Source organism: Phoenix dactylifera, unplaced genomic scaffold (genome assembly GCF_009389715.1).
Source record: "Phoenix dactylifera cultivar Barhee BC4 unplaced genomic scaffold, palm_55x_up_171113_PBpolish2nd_filt_p 000267F, whole genome shotgun sequence".
In the NCBI taxonomy this organism is placed as follows: Eukaryota; Viridiplantae; Streptophyta; class Magnoliopsida; order Arecales; family Arecaceae; genus Phoenix; species Phoenix dactylifera.
The window spans coordinates 47,061-60,566 of NW_024067755.1; the positions used below are offsets into that span (position 1 = coordinate 47,061).

General features: G+C 40.7%; 1 protein-coding gene across 1 annotated transcript; it reads left to right on the forward strand.

Annotated features, from left to right (window-relative positions):
• Positions 1-4,432: 4,432 nt before the first annotated feature.
• Positions 4,433-5,152, forward strand: LOC120105358 (E3 ubiquitin-protein ligase SIRP1-like). Its single transcript, XM_039117725.1, has one exon. The coding sequence runs from the start codon at positions 4,433-4,435 to the stop codon at positions 5,150-5,152; it is 720 nt and encodes a 239-aa protein (XP_038973653.1).
• Positions 5,153-13,506: the final 8,354 nt, after the last annotated feature.

Here is a 13,506-nt window from a genome sequence, read left to right on the forward strand (position 1 = left end):
TTTGTAATATTCAATCAAATATCAATATGCAAATCAGTTAATTCATCCTCTATCTATCACACAATTAAAATAATTAAATGCTTCTTGGAGGAGAAATTTCTTTATGGAAAAATCTTTCATTTGTTTGAATGTTGGTTACAGTATCACTTTTAAACATAATATACTATAATAATTAAGGTCCTCAATCTCAATTTCAGATATCGCATTGATACCATACTATTTTAAATCAGTATGGTCGGTATGGTATGATACGCAACTTATATTAAAATTGCCCTCTATTTATTTTTCTGAATTTTTATTTTGCCACACCTCGATACGGTTTGGTACGTCTCGATACAGATCAATACAAACCTTGATACAAAGTCGTACACCTCAGTACGGATTGAAACGGCACGGTATGGGGTGGTATAGGGCTTGTCCTAATCCGAACTTGAGTTTTGTACTTGTTTTCTTCTGGTCCACACCTCGATACGGTTTGGTACGTCTCGATACAGATCAATACAAACCTTGATACAAAGTCGTACACCTTAGTACGGATTGAAACGGCACGGTATGGGGTGGTATAGGGCTTGTCCTAATCCGAACTTGAGTTTTGTACTTGTTTTCTCCTGGTCCATATAGTACACTCCGTACCGGACGATATGGTAAACTCCATATCGGCCGATACAAGGCGGTATAGCAAACCATAGTAATAAGCTTCTGTATAAGAGAAAAGAGGATGCACAAATAAGCAGAATTAAAGTTTTGACTAAAATTTCTAAGAACGTCACACTAATGTGATAATACATAATTCGTGGGAAAATATCATAAGAAACAGACAACAATCGTGCAACTAGTTTGTCTATTCTGTTGATGTGGTTGGATGAGTTGGATTATTAAATAATATTATTTTGATGGTCAACTTTATGGCTTTTTGACCTACTTCAGCTTTCTCATTAGCATCAATAATTTGTAATTCTTAGTCAATGGAAGTTTTCTCCTTGCTCTCAATATAATAAGTACTTAATCAGAAGAAACAGAAGCCTTTTCATGCAATGAGCAAAGGGTTCGAAACAATCAAGTAGCTAAGAATGATGTCCCACAGCTTGTAGTCTTTCACTATGAATGGGCAGCATAGAATATTCTATTCAACTTCAATTTACATAACATTACTTAAACGTAAGGAAACAAGGATGAGCTGTCCCTCCAAGCGACATAAGTCATCTAAGAATGATCTCACCTAGTGGCATAAGTCCAAGCAAAGACTGATTTGTGTCTTGAGTCACATACATAGATGCGTTTGCAATTAACTATACTCATGTTTTGGTAATTTTTCATCTTACTTTTAGAAACAAGTTAGTAGTTGAGAGGAGGAAGGCCATAATCAGGTCATATTAGATGGTCAGATCTATGAATGAGCTGCCCAAGCTCAAATTTTCCAAGCTATGAAGCAGTGTGTTGTCAGCAAAACTTTGGTGTTACCTTTCAATGTTTGGTGCTTGATGTTATAACCAGCTGGACGGACATTCTCTTGGCAATAGTAAGGTATTCATATCTAGAGTGATAGCTAGGTTTGCAACATTGATGAAATTATTAGTTCATATAGCATTACTAAATATAGGTTCGGGTTGTATCTTTTACGCAAAATGAACGGTTGATGTTGCGAAAGAAGGTGAATCATTCTTTCACCTAAAACATACAATCCAAACCCACCAAACATAGGCTGGATTGATATGGTGATGACCATGGTACACCGTACCGGCCCGAACCGGGTAGTACGAGGCATATCGTACCAAACCAGTTCTGTACCGGTATCTGGTATGGGTGGCGTACCGACACTCGATATGCTAAAAAAATTCCGTATCATACCGTAGCAACACTGTGCTAGTGTGGCACCGGTACAGGGTCTGATACCGAGATGGTGACATTGTTCCATTTTTCTAGGTTCAAATTTGATTTTTTAGGAATCTACATATATATTTTAGTTTTAATCAGATTAGTAGGCATTCTATTTGCAAGGTATTGCTATAAAAATGAGAACGAAGAGAGCAAAAGTGGCTACTGAGTTCATGGCATTTTCCATCCAATGAAATGTCAACCTAAGTGTCTTATTGGTCCCTTTTCCAGTCATACAATTTTGCAAAGATGACAACTTTCAGGATGAATTTTGCACCCTGATATAATATGAAAACAGTTGGTAAAACTTACAAGTACTGTTTCAATAGCGAAAAAGGTGTTGCATACTTCATCAAGTATATCGTAGAAATTACAGCACCCTGCCATATAAGTTTAAAAAATCCAAACAAGAATAGAATTGGAAAAAAGTAAGCACCCAAATCATGAAAATATATGCTGTGAAAGAGGGAGAAGTACAATAGATTTATTCAATCCATAAAAGATTTCTTACCCTGAAGAGAACCTGGCAGCTGGCAAAAGAAAATTTGAAACCTCTTATCAATGAATAGGTTCTATTTATAAGATGGCACATCACTTTTGTTATCATCTAGTTCTGAATAGAGAGCATCAAAATTACTAGTCTAGCGATTGCCTTCGAAGATGGTGTTCTTATGGACCAGCTACATAACTCTTCCCTTGGTCTGCAGTGTTCTCTCTCACAGCAGAGCATTGTCATTCTTTTGAGATCTTCATAACTCTTCCTTGCTGTAAATCACTTGTAAGGGTAGTAGGGCACTTCGTTTCTTTCTCACCATTTTACCCAATGTGTAACAACCCCATCCAAACATAACTTTGGTCCAAGTTTGACCACTGGAACAAGATTTATTGTTCTTGAAAAAAATAATTTACAGCTGAGCATCTGTCATTCTGGGCTATTGCAGTGAATGGAGACGTGATGACTTTGGTAGATAATAGTTTAATGGGTGACCTCACAAGCAGGAGGGCAGAAAACGCATCCATGAAACTTGATACTATCTGAATTCATACCTTTTCAGCTGTTACTCTGTCCAAAAGGATTGGTTGCCGGACTCACATATATAGATGTGTTTCCAATTAACTATACTCATGTTTCTCTTTTATTTGGAAATATTTCATCTTACTTTTAGCCGGAAGTTAGTAGCTGAGAGTAGGAAGGCCATAATCAAACCATATAATTAGATGGTCAGACCTATAAATGAGATTCCCAAACTCTAATTTTCCAAGCTCTGAAGTAGTATGTAGTCGCCATAAACCTGGTGTTACTTTCAAGTACCAGATATTATAACTAGCTGATTGGACTTTCTATTTGCAATAGTTAGGCATTCATATCTGGATGATAGCTAGGTTTGTGACACCGATGGAATTATTAGTCGGTAAAGCATTACTAAATACTGATTGCATTCACTTGCAGATAACATTGTTCCTTTTTCATAGGAATACGACACTTCTGAATTGGAGAGTAAGTATTTTGTTTCAGATTTAATCGGATGAGCAGCCCTCCTATTTGCAATGTATTTATACAAGGAATGAGATTGAACAGAACACGAGTGGTGGCTGAATATGTGGCTCATAAGGGTATGCCAAGTTAAAGCGTCTTATTGGTCCCCTGTCCAAAGTCATGCAATTTCTTGAAGCTGATAATGTTCAGGAGGAAATTTTCATATTGATACAATATGAAAACAGGGGACAGAACTTACATGTACTGAGTCAATAAAGAGAATAATGTTACATTATTCATCAAGTATATCTCAACAATTACAGGACCAAGCGATAGCAGTTTAAATATCCGAACAAGAATAGAATTGGAAAAACATAAGAACCCAGATCATGAAAATATATGCTAGGAAAGAGTGACAAGTACAAGAGATTTATTCTTTTTGTAAAACATATCTTACCCCCTAGAAAACAAGACAGCTAGCAAAAGAAAACCTGAAACCTCTTACCGATGTGTAAGTTCTACTTATAAGATGGCACATCACTTTTGTTACCAAAATTACTAGTCTAGCAATTGCCTTCTGAGATGGTTTTCTTATGGACCAGCTAGTTCACTCTTCCAATGCTGGCTCTTCTTACTCTTCCTTGCTGTAAACCACCTCTGTAAGCGTTGTAGAGCGCAATCTTTCTAACCATATTTGACCGTTGGTATTACTAGTTGTTCTTGAAAAAAGTTCTCGTCGAGCATCCGAGGGACAAGCAACCAGATCCAAATTTGACCGTTGGATTTCCCAAAACCTTATCCTATCCCGAATCGATTTACAGATCCGAAATCGAACCGTTGCAAGCGAACAACCCTTAGTTAGAAATCCAATCGGATTCACCAAACCCATAATTTGAACCGCTAATATTCGACCGTTGGCTCCCGATTCTCCTAAGACGTATAGGAAACACGAAAGATAGAAGACGGTCTCCGAGCAGTTCGGAAAGGAGAAAACACCAAAGAGATAGAGAGACAAGAAAGATAGAAGAGAGTCTCCGAGCAGTTCAGAGAGGAGAAAAGAAGAAAGAGAGACAGAGAGAGATGGCAAAGGTTGAGATTCACCATCTTGGTGACACGGTCATCCAGCTTCAAGCCCATGGAGTCGTGCATGCCCGACCCCAGGTGGTTGTCCATCTTCGTGTCACCGAGTTCGACGACCTGTCCGCCTCCCCGGCGGTGATGTCCCTTCGCTTCTATCTGGGCCAGCTCTCGCTGCTCAGAGCCGTGCCAGGGATCGTCTCGCTCGTGGCATCCAACCTGGATGCCAAGATTCGACAACTTTGCGAGCGTCGACTGCTCCTCTTGGCTTTCCAACCCGCGGTAGAGCTGGCGTCTGGATCATCTCTCGAGCTGGTCATCGACATCGGCACATTCTTGGCACCCGGCTGCTCCGCCCAAGACTCTGAACTCATCGACGAGTGGATGTTTTTTAGGCCTCTGCAGGAGGAGGAGCTGATCTTCGTGCAGGAATATTACTACGCAGAGGAAGAAAGTGGATTTGGTGGGGTGCCGGCGAGCAAATCTTTCATCCAGAGTTTGAGGCGGTCGCCGTATGGTCGAGGAGAAGGCGTTCAGGAGGAGGAATGCGTGATATGCCTGGAGGACTTCGATGCCGGAGCGGAAGTGAGTATGACGCCATGCTCCCACTCCTTTCATAGCCGGTGCATCACCCAGTGGCTGGAAAAGAGCCATCTCTGCCCCATCTGCAGATACCACATGCCCACGTCCAGCTCCTATCCACAGGGCCAGCCTATGATGTAGTTTCTTTCTTTTGTGTTTAATTTCTTTATCTTTCTAGCTAGTTGTACATATGAAACATTATGTATACAACATTTACCAAAACAACAATATGTATACAAGTACAGTGATTTGATCTTGAATTAATCAATGAAAAGGTCAGATTTCTTTCTATCTGTCTAATCCTATGATGTCTTTAATGTTCAAATTGAGCACCATCTGATGATCAAAGAAGATGGGGAACTTTGCAAAATTGTGTGGTTGACAATATTTAATGGGCGACAATGCAAGCAGGAGGGCAGAAAACACATCCATGAAACTTGATGCTAGCTGAATTCATGTCTTTTCATTGTTGCTATGTACGAAAAACACCCCTGATATGCCATGTTTTGAACCAGTTCCAAACTGCTCACCCAAGTTCCAACCAACCCATCATCAACAGCAGCAGCAGCAATGCCAACATGATTTTAGTTCAGCATCTCTCACAAACAGGATCCCCTGTTCTGCCAGCTGAGAATGGCCTGAAACGACAGCAGATAGTTGATAGTTGCTTAAGAGATGGCGGCGAACTTCCCCACCTATCGAAGAGGCTCATTAATTCAACACATTTTTACCAACTTCGCCAACCAGTTTGATAGCCCTCGGTACAATTTGTTAGGCCATCCCTTCTTCAATCAGCAACTGCTATTGAACTCTTAACTTGAAATTACTGTGACCTCACAGATATCAGCTGAATAACGGGATTTCAGAGCATAGCATCGACGGAAAATGAAGAACACGATAGCCTTAAAGATTAGTGATTAGAGCATGTTTTGTCAAATAGCTTTGTAACCGTTCTTTTCTTGTGTAATATAACATTGAAACATATAACATGATTACATTGAATTTTTTGAGTATTTATAATTCTAATACTAATTCTTTGGTCTTGGTATCGTTTGTGTTATTATTTAGTTGTGGATTAAGATAAGCTAGAGTGTACAAGGGATGAAGTTTATTTGCAGACCCTTCCAGTGCAATATGAAGAAGGAGATCCTAAAGTTGGGGCTTCCTGGTGACAGTTATAACTACCTCCTCCCCTGCACCATGATTTGGAGGACTGAGGCGGCTCCTCCTACCATAACAGCAAGGCCGTGCTCAATTAAATCCAGCAATTCAGTTTTATTTTTCAATAAGTTTTATAGGCCTATGATGCCTTGGATCAAGTTAATTCTTTAGAAAATGATGAGTACTTAAAACTGGTGTAAGAGTAATATACTATTTTTAGATTTGCTAGGTATGAGAATTTATATTTAAAAATTATGATGTCAGACAGATATATGAAATTAACAGTCGGACTTAGCTCAGCCAGATGAAAAAGACTATGAAGCAATAAAATTATACTTTGTTAACTAGTTATTATAAAACTAATCTTAAATAAAGATGTCCTGAATATAATCATATTTATGCCCCTTGAAAGATTTCCGACTCCATCCCAGCTTCTAAAGTCAGTTCTGAAGAAACTTTCCATAATATTGTCTGTTTAACAGAATTCATCTAACAATGCACTTCAAATCACCAACTTCCTATGATATAACCATAAAACCGAAAGTTTTCTAATAGCCATGCAGTCATCAATGGGACCCCCGTCAACTCTCCAAAAATCATCTTTCAGTATCTTCTCACATTTACCTCGAAATTGAACATTTCTGCAGATCAAATGTGAGGAAAAATAAGACCATATATTTTCCTTAGATGACTGCCTGAGCTGAAGGCGCTGCTACATATTGCATCTACAAGATAGTAATCAAGATTGGCTTACAGCCAAGGCCGATGGGTATACAGAAGGCAAACCCATTTTTTCTGTGCTCGAGAAGATGCTTGATCTCGGCCAATGGGAGCCTGCAAAAGTGAGAATGGAGGGGCATTGCTGGAAAATAATTCTTGAAACCAAAATATGCCATACCCATATCGAATCGAGCAGTACAGACATACCATACCAGTATATAATATAAAGAACGTACCGATACTCGGATACCACCGAATCAGCTCTTGTACTGGACGTATTTGATATAGTAACGAGAGATGGCATCGGTACCGAGCCCAGTACCGAGGCAGCATACTCTCATATGAAGACTAAATTAGGATAAAAAAGAATCATGAATAGATACATTGTGCCAATATATGAACTTACTTGGAAACTTGACTTTCACAATGTTTCCAAAAATCTGGCCTGACAGCCATGAGACTGTCGACGCATTTCTTTATGGAAAAGAACTGTTCAACACAGAATGAAAGAAAAAGAAAAAATGGTTATGCCTCCATAAGAGCTCACTTTTCTTTTTTGATAAACACCCAAACTCCATACCATTACCAGTTTGTTACAATAGATTTACCTCGCCTGCAATTAGATTTTCCTAATGGAGATCGTCATACCTATAGTTTCAAGATCAGCTTTGATGTTGTCAGACTTTTACCTCCAAATTCAGATGCAAGCAAAATCAGATTGCAAATTTGTCTTTGATGACCAGCTGACGGATGGATATCCTCTTCGAACACTCATCAAGGTTGCCTTTGGGGACCACTATAGCAAAAATCTAGGCGATATAAGAGACTGCATGTAACAACCCAGGACCTCACCAAATAGCTAGCCGGAAGTTATTATTTTGGGTTCCTTGATCCTGATAAATACCAAAGATCTACCCAGCGAATAACGATTCACGTCCGCACGGGCCTCCACATACTCCTCCCGTTCAAGCCCTGACGTCCTCGTCAGGCTAAGGGTTCAAATCTATCACAAACACCACGATTGGCCTGTGGTCAGCCCCAATAGATCCGTGTTGCAGGTCCCCTAGTCCACATAGGTTATGGGCCAGGTCCGCTCTGATACCATTTGTAACAACCCAGGACCTCGCCCAAAATAGCTAGCCGGAAGTTATTATTTGGGTTCCTTGATCCTGTATAAATACCCAAGATCTACCCAGCGAATAACCGATGCGGCGGAGACCGTTACCAAAGGGCCATAAAACCCTTTCTTTTCCTCCTCCCAGATCACCCGAGCCCCCTGCTCCCCGCGCGTCCTCCTCTTCCTCCTTCACCTCTTCCTCCTCTTCCTTGGTGATCGGCGGCCCTCGTCCCGAGTGCTATCCCAACCCTGTCGCGAGTCTCCCCTGTTTTGAAATCTTCTTCCTCTCCGGAAAAGCACCGCTGCTGCGCAGCCGTTTGACCACCGGATCGAGCAAGCCGCAGCCGAGACCTCCCTCCTGCCCGCCTCCGTCGAGCACCGGTAAGCCTCTTTTGGCCCTTTATTTCATGATATTTTTCTGTTTGGGCCCCAAACCGAGGTCATCCTCGTACCCTCGACCTTCACGCGCAAGCCGCCGCGGCACCTGTGTCGGCCACGACGCCCTACATACGACCAGTCGTGTCCTCGCAAGCTGCCGGCCAGCGCCCCGTCCGGCCACCCTGCCGCCCCCCTGGGTCCTATCTTCCTCTTCTTCTTCTTCCCCTGTCCATGGGGGCTTGGGAGAAGAAAGGGCCCTGTCACGGTCCTGTTCACGTGCGGGCCCAACTTGGGCCCGGTTCAAACCCGAAATCCGAAACAAAAAAAAAAGAAAACCCGAAACCCAGTTCAGATCCGAGCCTGGAATCCGAACCCGAACCCGAACCCAAAATCCAGAACCCAAAACCCGAACCCATTTGGCCAATAAATAGAATTTTCAGTTAAGCCCTTGGCAGTATATTATTTCACAAAAAGGGTCTTCTGTAATTTGTATTTGATCCCTATAGGAAAGATTTATTACATAAAGGTCCCCAACTATATTTGTTTGGTCCCTTTACTCAAGTTTTATTATAGAACAGTATCCTGTAATTAAGTATTAGTTCCTCCAATAAATTTTATTGCATAATGAACCAATTAGAAGCCAACCTTGGGGGCCCTATGGGCCGAGTCTATGCGGGCCCATTGGGCCGTGTCCGATATGCGCCCTATCGGGCCATGCCCATTATGGCCAACTCTGGCCCTGTTGGGCTATGTACATAGTATTATTTTTTAGTTCTGCTTAGCTCTGAAATTAACAAAGAATTAATTAAATTTAAACAGGTGAACCTGATCCGCCTATCTGAAGTAAGGGTTAAGCAAGAAGGGTAACTTAATGCTTCAATGTGCACTTTTCTAAATTATTTGGTAAAATAATTATTAGTGGTTTAAATTTTGAAATATATTTTGTATTTAGTAAAATGGGTCTGGCATGTTAAATTTTATTTGAAAATTATTGCTCTGAAATCCGTAAACTATGACTGGACAATTTATGAAATATATTTTTTATAATAACTGCATTCTCAGCATGGCATGATCTGTTCTGTTTGTCTGTTTGGCCCTGCAATGGGGATTATACGTTGGCCTTGTCGACTTTGTATCTGTGAGGAATCGTTTCGACACCGTAACACCGGTGATTAGAATAGTGGTATTTGGATACCGTACCACCGGTGATTAGAATAAGTGGTATTTGGACACCGTACCTATAATAACCCCAAAATATTTTTTTTTATATATAAAAAGGGATAGAATAGTCCTTTAAAATTGATATAAGGGGTAAAATTGGAAAGATATCAAAAGATAATGGCAATAGTTTTAGATGCGTTGAAGTGGTAAGGATAAAATTGGAAGGAATCAAAAGTTAATGGCATAACGGTAGATATGTTGAAGTGTTAGGGGCAAAATGGAAATTTAATAATATATAACAAAGGGTGAATAGTTTTTGATGTGACTTAATTCATGGGTTTGAGCTGGCTGAGGCGTTGGATTGAAACAGAGAGGGGGGAGTGTCAGACGGACAGAGAGAAGAAAAAGAAGAAGAAAAAGAAAGGAAGAAAAGAAGAGGAAGAAGAAGAAGAAAAAGAAAGGGAAGGGAATTTCGGTTGCGCTGCCAGCTGAGGGAAAGTGTAGATCTCCTTCCTCCTCTACGCAAGGACCTCGATTTCCAAAAAGAAAAAGGTAAATATCCGTCCCTAATCTAGTCTTTTGAATGACATTAGGGCTATACAAAGGGTGGATGTAGTCTAGAGGGGTCGGATAAGGGTTGTAGAGGTGGTTAAAAGAGGAAGAATCGGATTTCGACCAAATTTTTTCGGCACTACGGAAAAACTGTGTCGAAGTCCCAACTTCGGCGAATTATTTTGGGGGCAAACAGCCTCCGATAGTGATGCCGATGTTACCTGTTTTTGGAATTTCCTATGAGTGTAGAATGTTAGAAAAATTTCATCAAATTTGGAGTCTGGAAAATGGATCAAATCCGGGATGAAGTAACCGGCTGTCGGTTCGGTTAGTGTTCATCGCGGTGGGAAATAGGGATTTCATGCTATAATAGGGTATTAAGCCAGATTAAGCTAAGGGGACCGTTGTACTCATGCAAGGAAATCCCTAGTTACATAAATGATGAGTTAATTAATAGAAAAAAAAACGATTAAAAAAAGAAAAGATTTAGGAAACGGGGGAGTTTGATATCAATTAAAGTTTCCTATATTATAATTGGCACGTAGATTATGGCTCTTGATACAAACCTAAATGTATTGTAAATGCATGTATCAGTTGGGCAAGAAGCTAGGGAACAAGAGAAAGAAGTTTTCCACTGCCAGCTGTTAGATTTTTGGAGTCGTATCAGGGCTGTGCCAGAATTGACAGGTGAGTGGGAGTTTGTACTTTGCACCATAAGCACATTCCTTATTCATTTTTCATGAATGTTGCCAAGTGTGACTGATTCGCACGCGAGCGTATTGATTAATTATTGTAGTAGATTCCTCTATACATCTTGATTCTCCATGCTTTGATTATTTGTACATGCATTTGAGGGAACATTGAGAGGAATTACGAGGGGTAGATGAGTAATTAAATTGGTTCCAAATTGTGAAATGATTTCTTTTGTAAATTGATTTCATTTTCTTCTCTATTTCAAAAGACTTGTTGAGTGGTAGTCTTGATTATACTCCTTTATGAGTAGTTAAATTGGTTCAGAGTTGTAAAATGACTTCTTTTGTAAATTGATTTCATTTTCTCTATTTCAAAGACTTGTAGAGCTTTTTCTTTTGGTATATTGAGTTTGCATTGCACTCCCTTGACCCCTCTCTCTCAACCCTGATGTTAGTTTATGATGGGTCGTGGCCGAGTGAGTGGTAGTCTGATTATGCTCCTTTTTAGTATATTGGAAGGGTCATTATGGCATTTATGCATGGCTTTGGCAGTATCTACAGGACACCTATAGTCGATGGGGTTGAACATCGGCCTGTGTGCACATTAGTAAGCCTTCTGGGTGGGCGGAGCCTAGTCCCTCCTAGGGAGGGACACGGCCCTAGGCGTAGGATCGGCCGGTCTCTACGACTTATATTCTGCTTGCCGCCGGGCATAGTAAGACCCCGCGAGGTGCAGTATGGCTTTCCGCGGATGTAGAATTCCTGCGGGTGTCCGTTTAGTATATAGATGTGAGATGTTTCTATGGATTTCTGTTCTAGATACTGGCCAGCATTTACATGATCAGTGTGGTGTCTATCCTGCATATGCATGTAATAGTGGGAAGTTTTGCTGGTTCGGTCGCCTGGGGCGTAAAACCCACCTCCCGATAGCTGTCTAGCATTTACATTATCGATATGGTGTCCCTATCCTGCATATGCATGGTGACAGTAGGGAGTTGTTGCTGGTTCGCGTGGGCGTAAAACCCACCTCCCGATAGCTGTCTTGTTTATGATTCAGCCTATTGACACCTAATTTTATATGATTCAGTACTATGACCTGTGAGCATATTCATGTATCATACCATAATTATTTGATTATTCTATATATGCTCCAGATGGGTTGATTGGGGATTGTGATGATTTACTCCTTATTTCTTATGTTGAGTTAATGTGTATCCTGTTCTTGACGACTGCTCATATGCTCTTGAGATTTCACCTCGAGCCATGATTATATCTTGTCTCATGTGCATAGTACTCTCTACTCCACTCACTGAGTAATTTATATACTCACTCCCCAGTTTGGTGTTTTTTGATTGCAGGGCAGGTATTGTATAGAGAGGAGCAGGATTAGTAGTTGCCTGCTAGCTGTGCGCTCCATAGTATAGTATAATGTAGATAGAGGTTTATCCCTTTTTGGTGTATTAATAAACCTTCTGTTGTATATAGTGTAAAGTTACAGTCATAATCCTGTTGTGGATATGGGTTTGACCATGGATGGAATGGGAACCAGATTTTTATACAGTTGAGTTATATGCCTGTGATGATGTATTGATATATTGTCTAGGTTCGTTATGTGATAAGTTATGTGAATTGCTGCTCTGACAGGTAGCATTGTTGTATGTATTGAGATAATCCTGACAGGTCACCATAGGAAATGTGATCATTTTGTGCATGCATCATGCCAAAATTTTTAGAATTTATTGATGATTGATAGGTAGTAGGGTTCTACGTGATGGCTGGTGGCCTTATGCTAGCCCTACCCGCACCCTAGGACCGTCCGCGGCGGCCCGCCGGAACGGGGCGGGGGTCGTGACAGTACCATCGGTGCTTAATAATAGTGGTGTTTGGACACCGTACCATCGGTGCTTAATAATAGTTGGTGTTTGGCACCTTGTGCAACCCATGCCACTGGGTTATGTGGCCGTAGCCTATCATGTTGAGATTCTGGTATCAGATTTTTTGGAAAAATGATAATAAGTTTTGAAAACAGTAAACGATGTTATTTATGATTTATTCCAGACATTATCCTGTATTTTGATCTGATATGCGCTCTGACCCCACTTTGGGGTATTTTTGTTGCTTACTGGGCTAGTGTAGCTCATTATTTTATTTTCTCTATTTTTCAGATCCAGAGGCTTGATCGCACGGGATTGGGGAGTGCGTTAGATTTTCCGACGATTTCTTTCGATTATTGGCATTTTAGTAGATTAGTTTGGACATTTGACTTATGTCAGCATATGTTATTTTGGAATTTTGTAAGACTGCTTTTGAACAACTTAAATATTTTATGTCATCTTTAAACATATGTGATTGCTTTGATATGATCTGCTGCCAGTTGCACGCCTGTGCGGCCCGCGCGTACGGGCGTGCGCGTCTGCCGCGCCTCGGGCTCGGGGCATGACAGATTTGGTGGTATCAGAGCTTAGGTTTCAGATTCTTAGGGATTGTTTTTGAAATAGTCAGATGGAGCTTAAGTTTTAGGATCTTTAGAATTCGTCAGAAAGGTCGAGAGATGGGTAGGAACTAGATAAGAGGATAATGTTCATTTGTTTTGTTAACTATTATGTATTATTCTATTTAGATGATTTTATAACATTTACATTTTTACCGAATCAGAATGCCGCCTCGCCGTGTCCGTAGCTTGAAATCGGATGGTTAGGGGCTCTCGGGGAAGA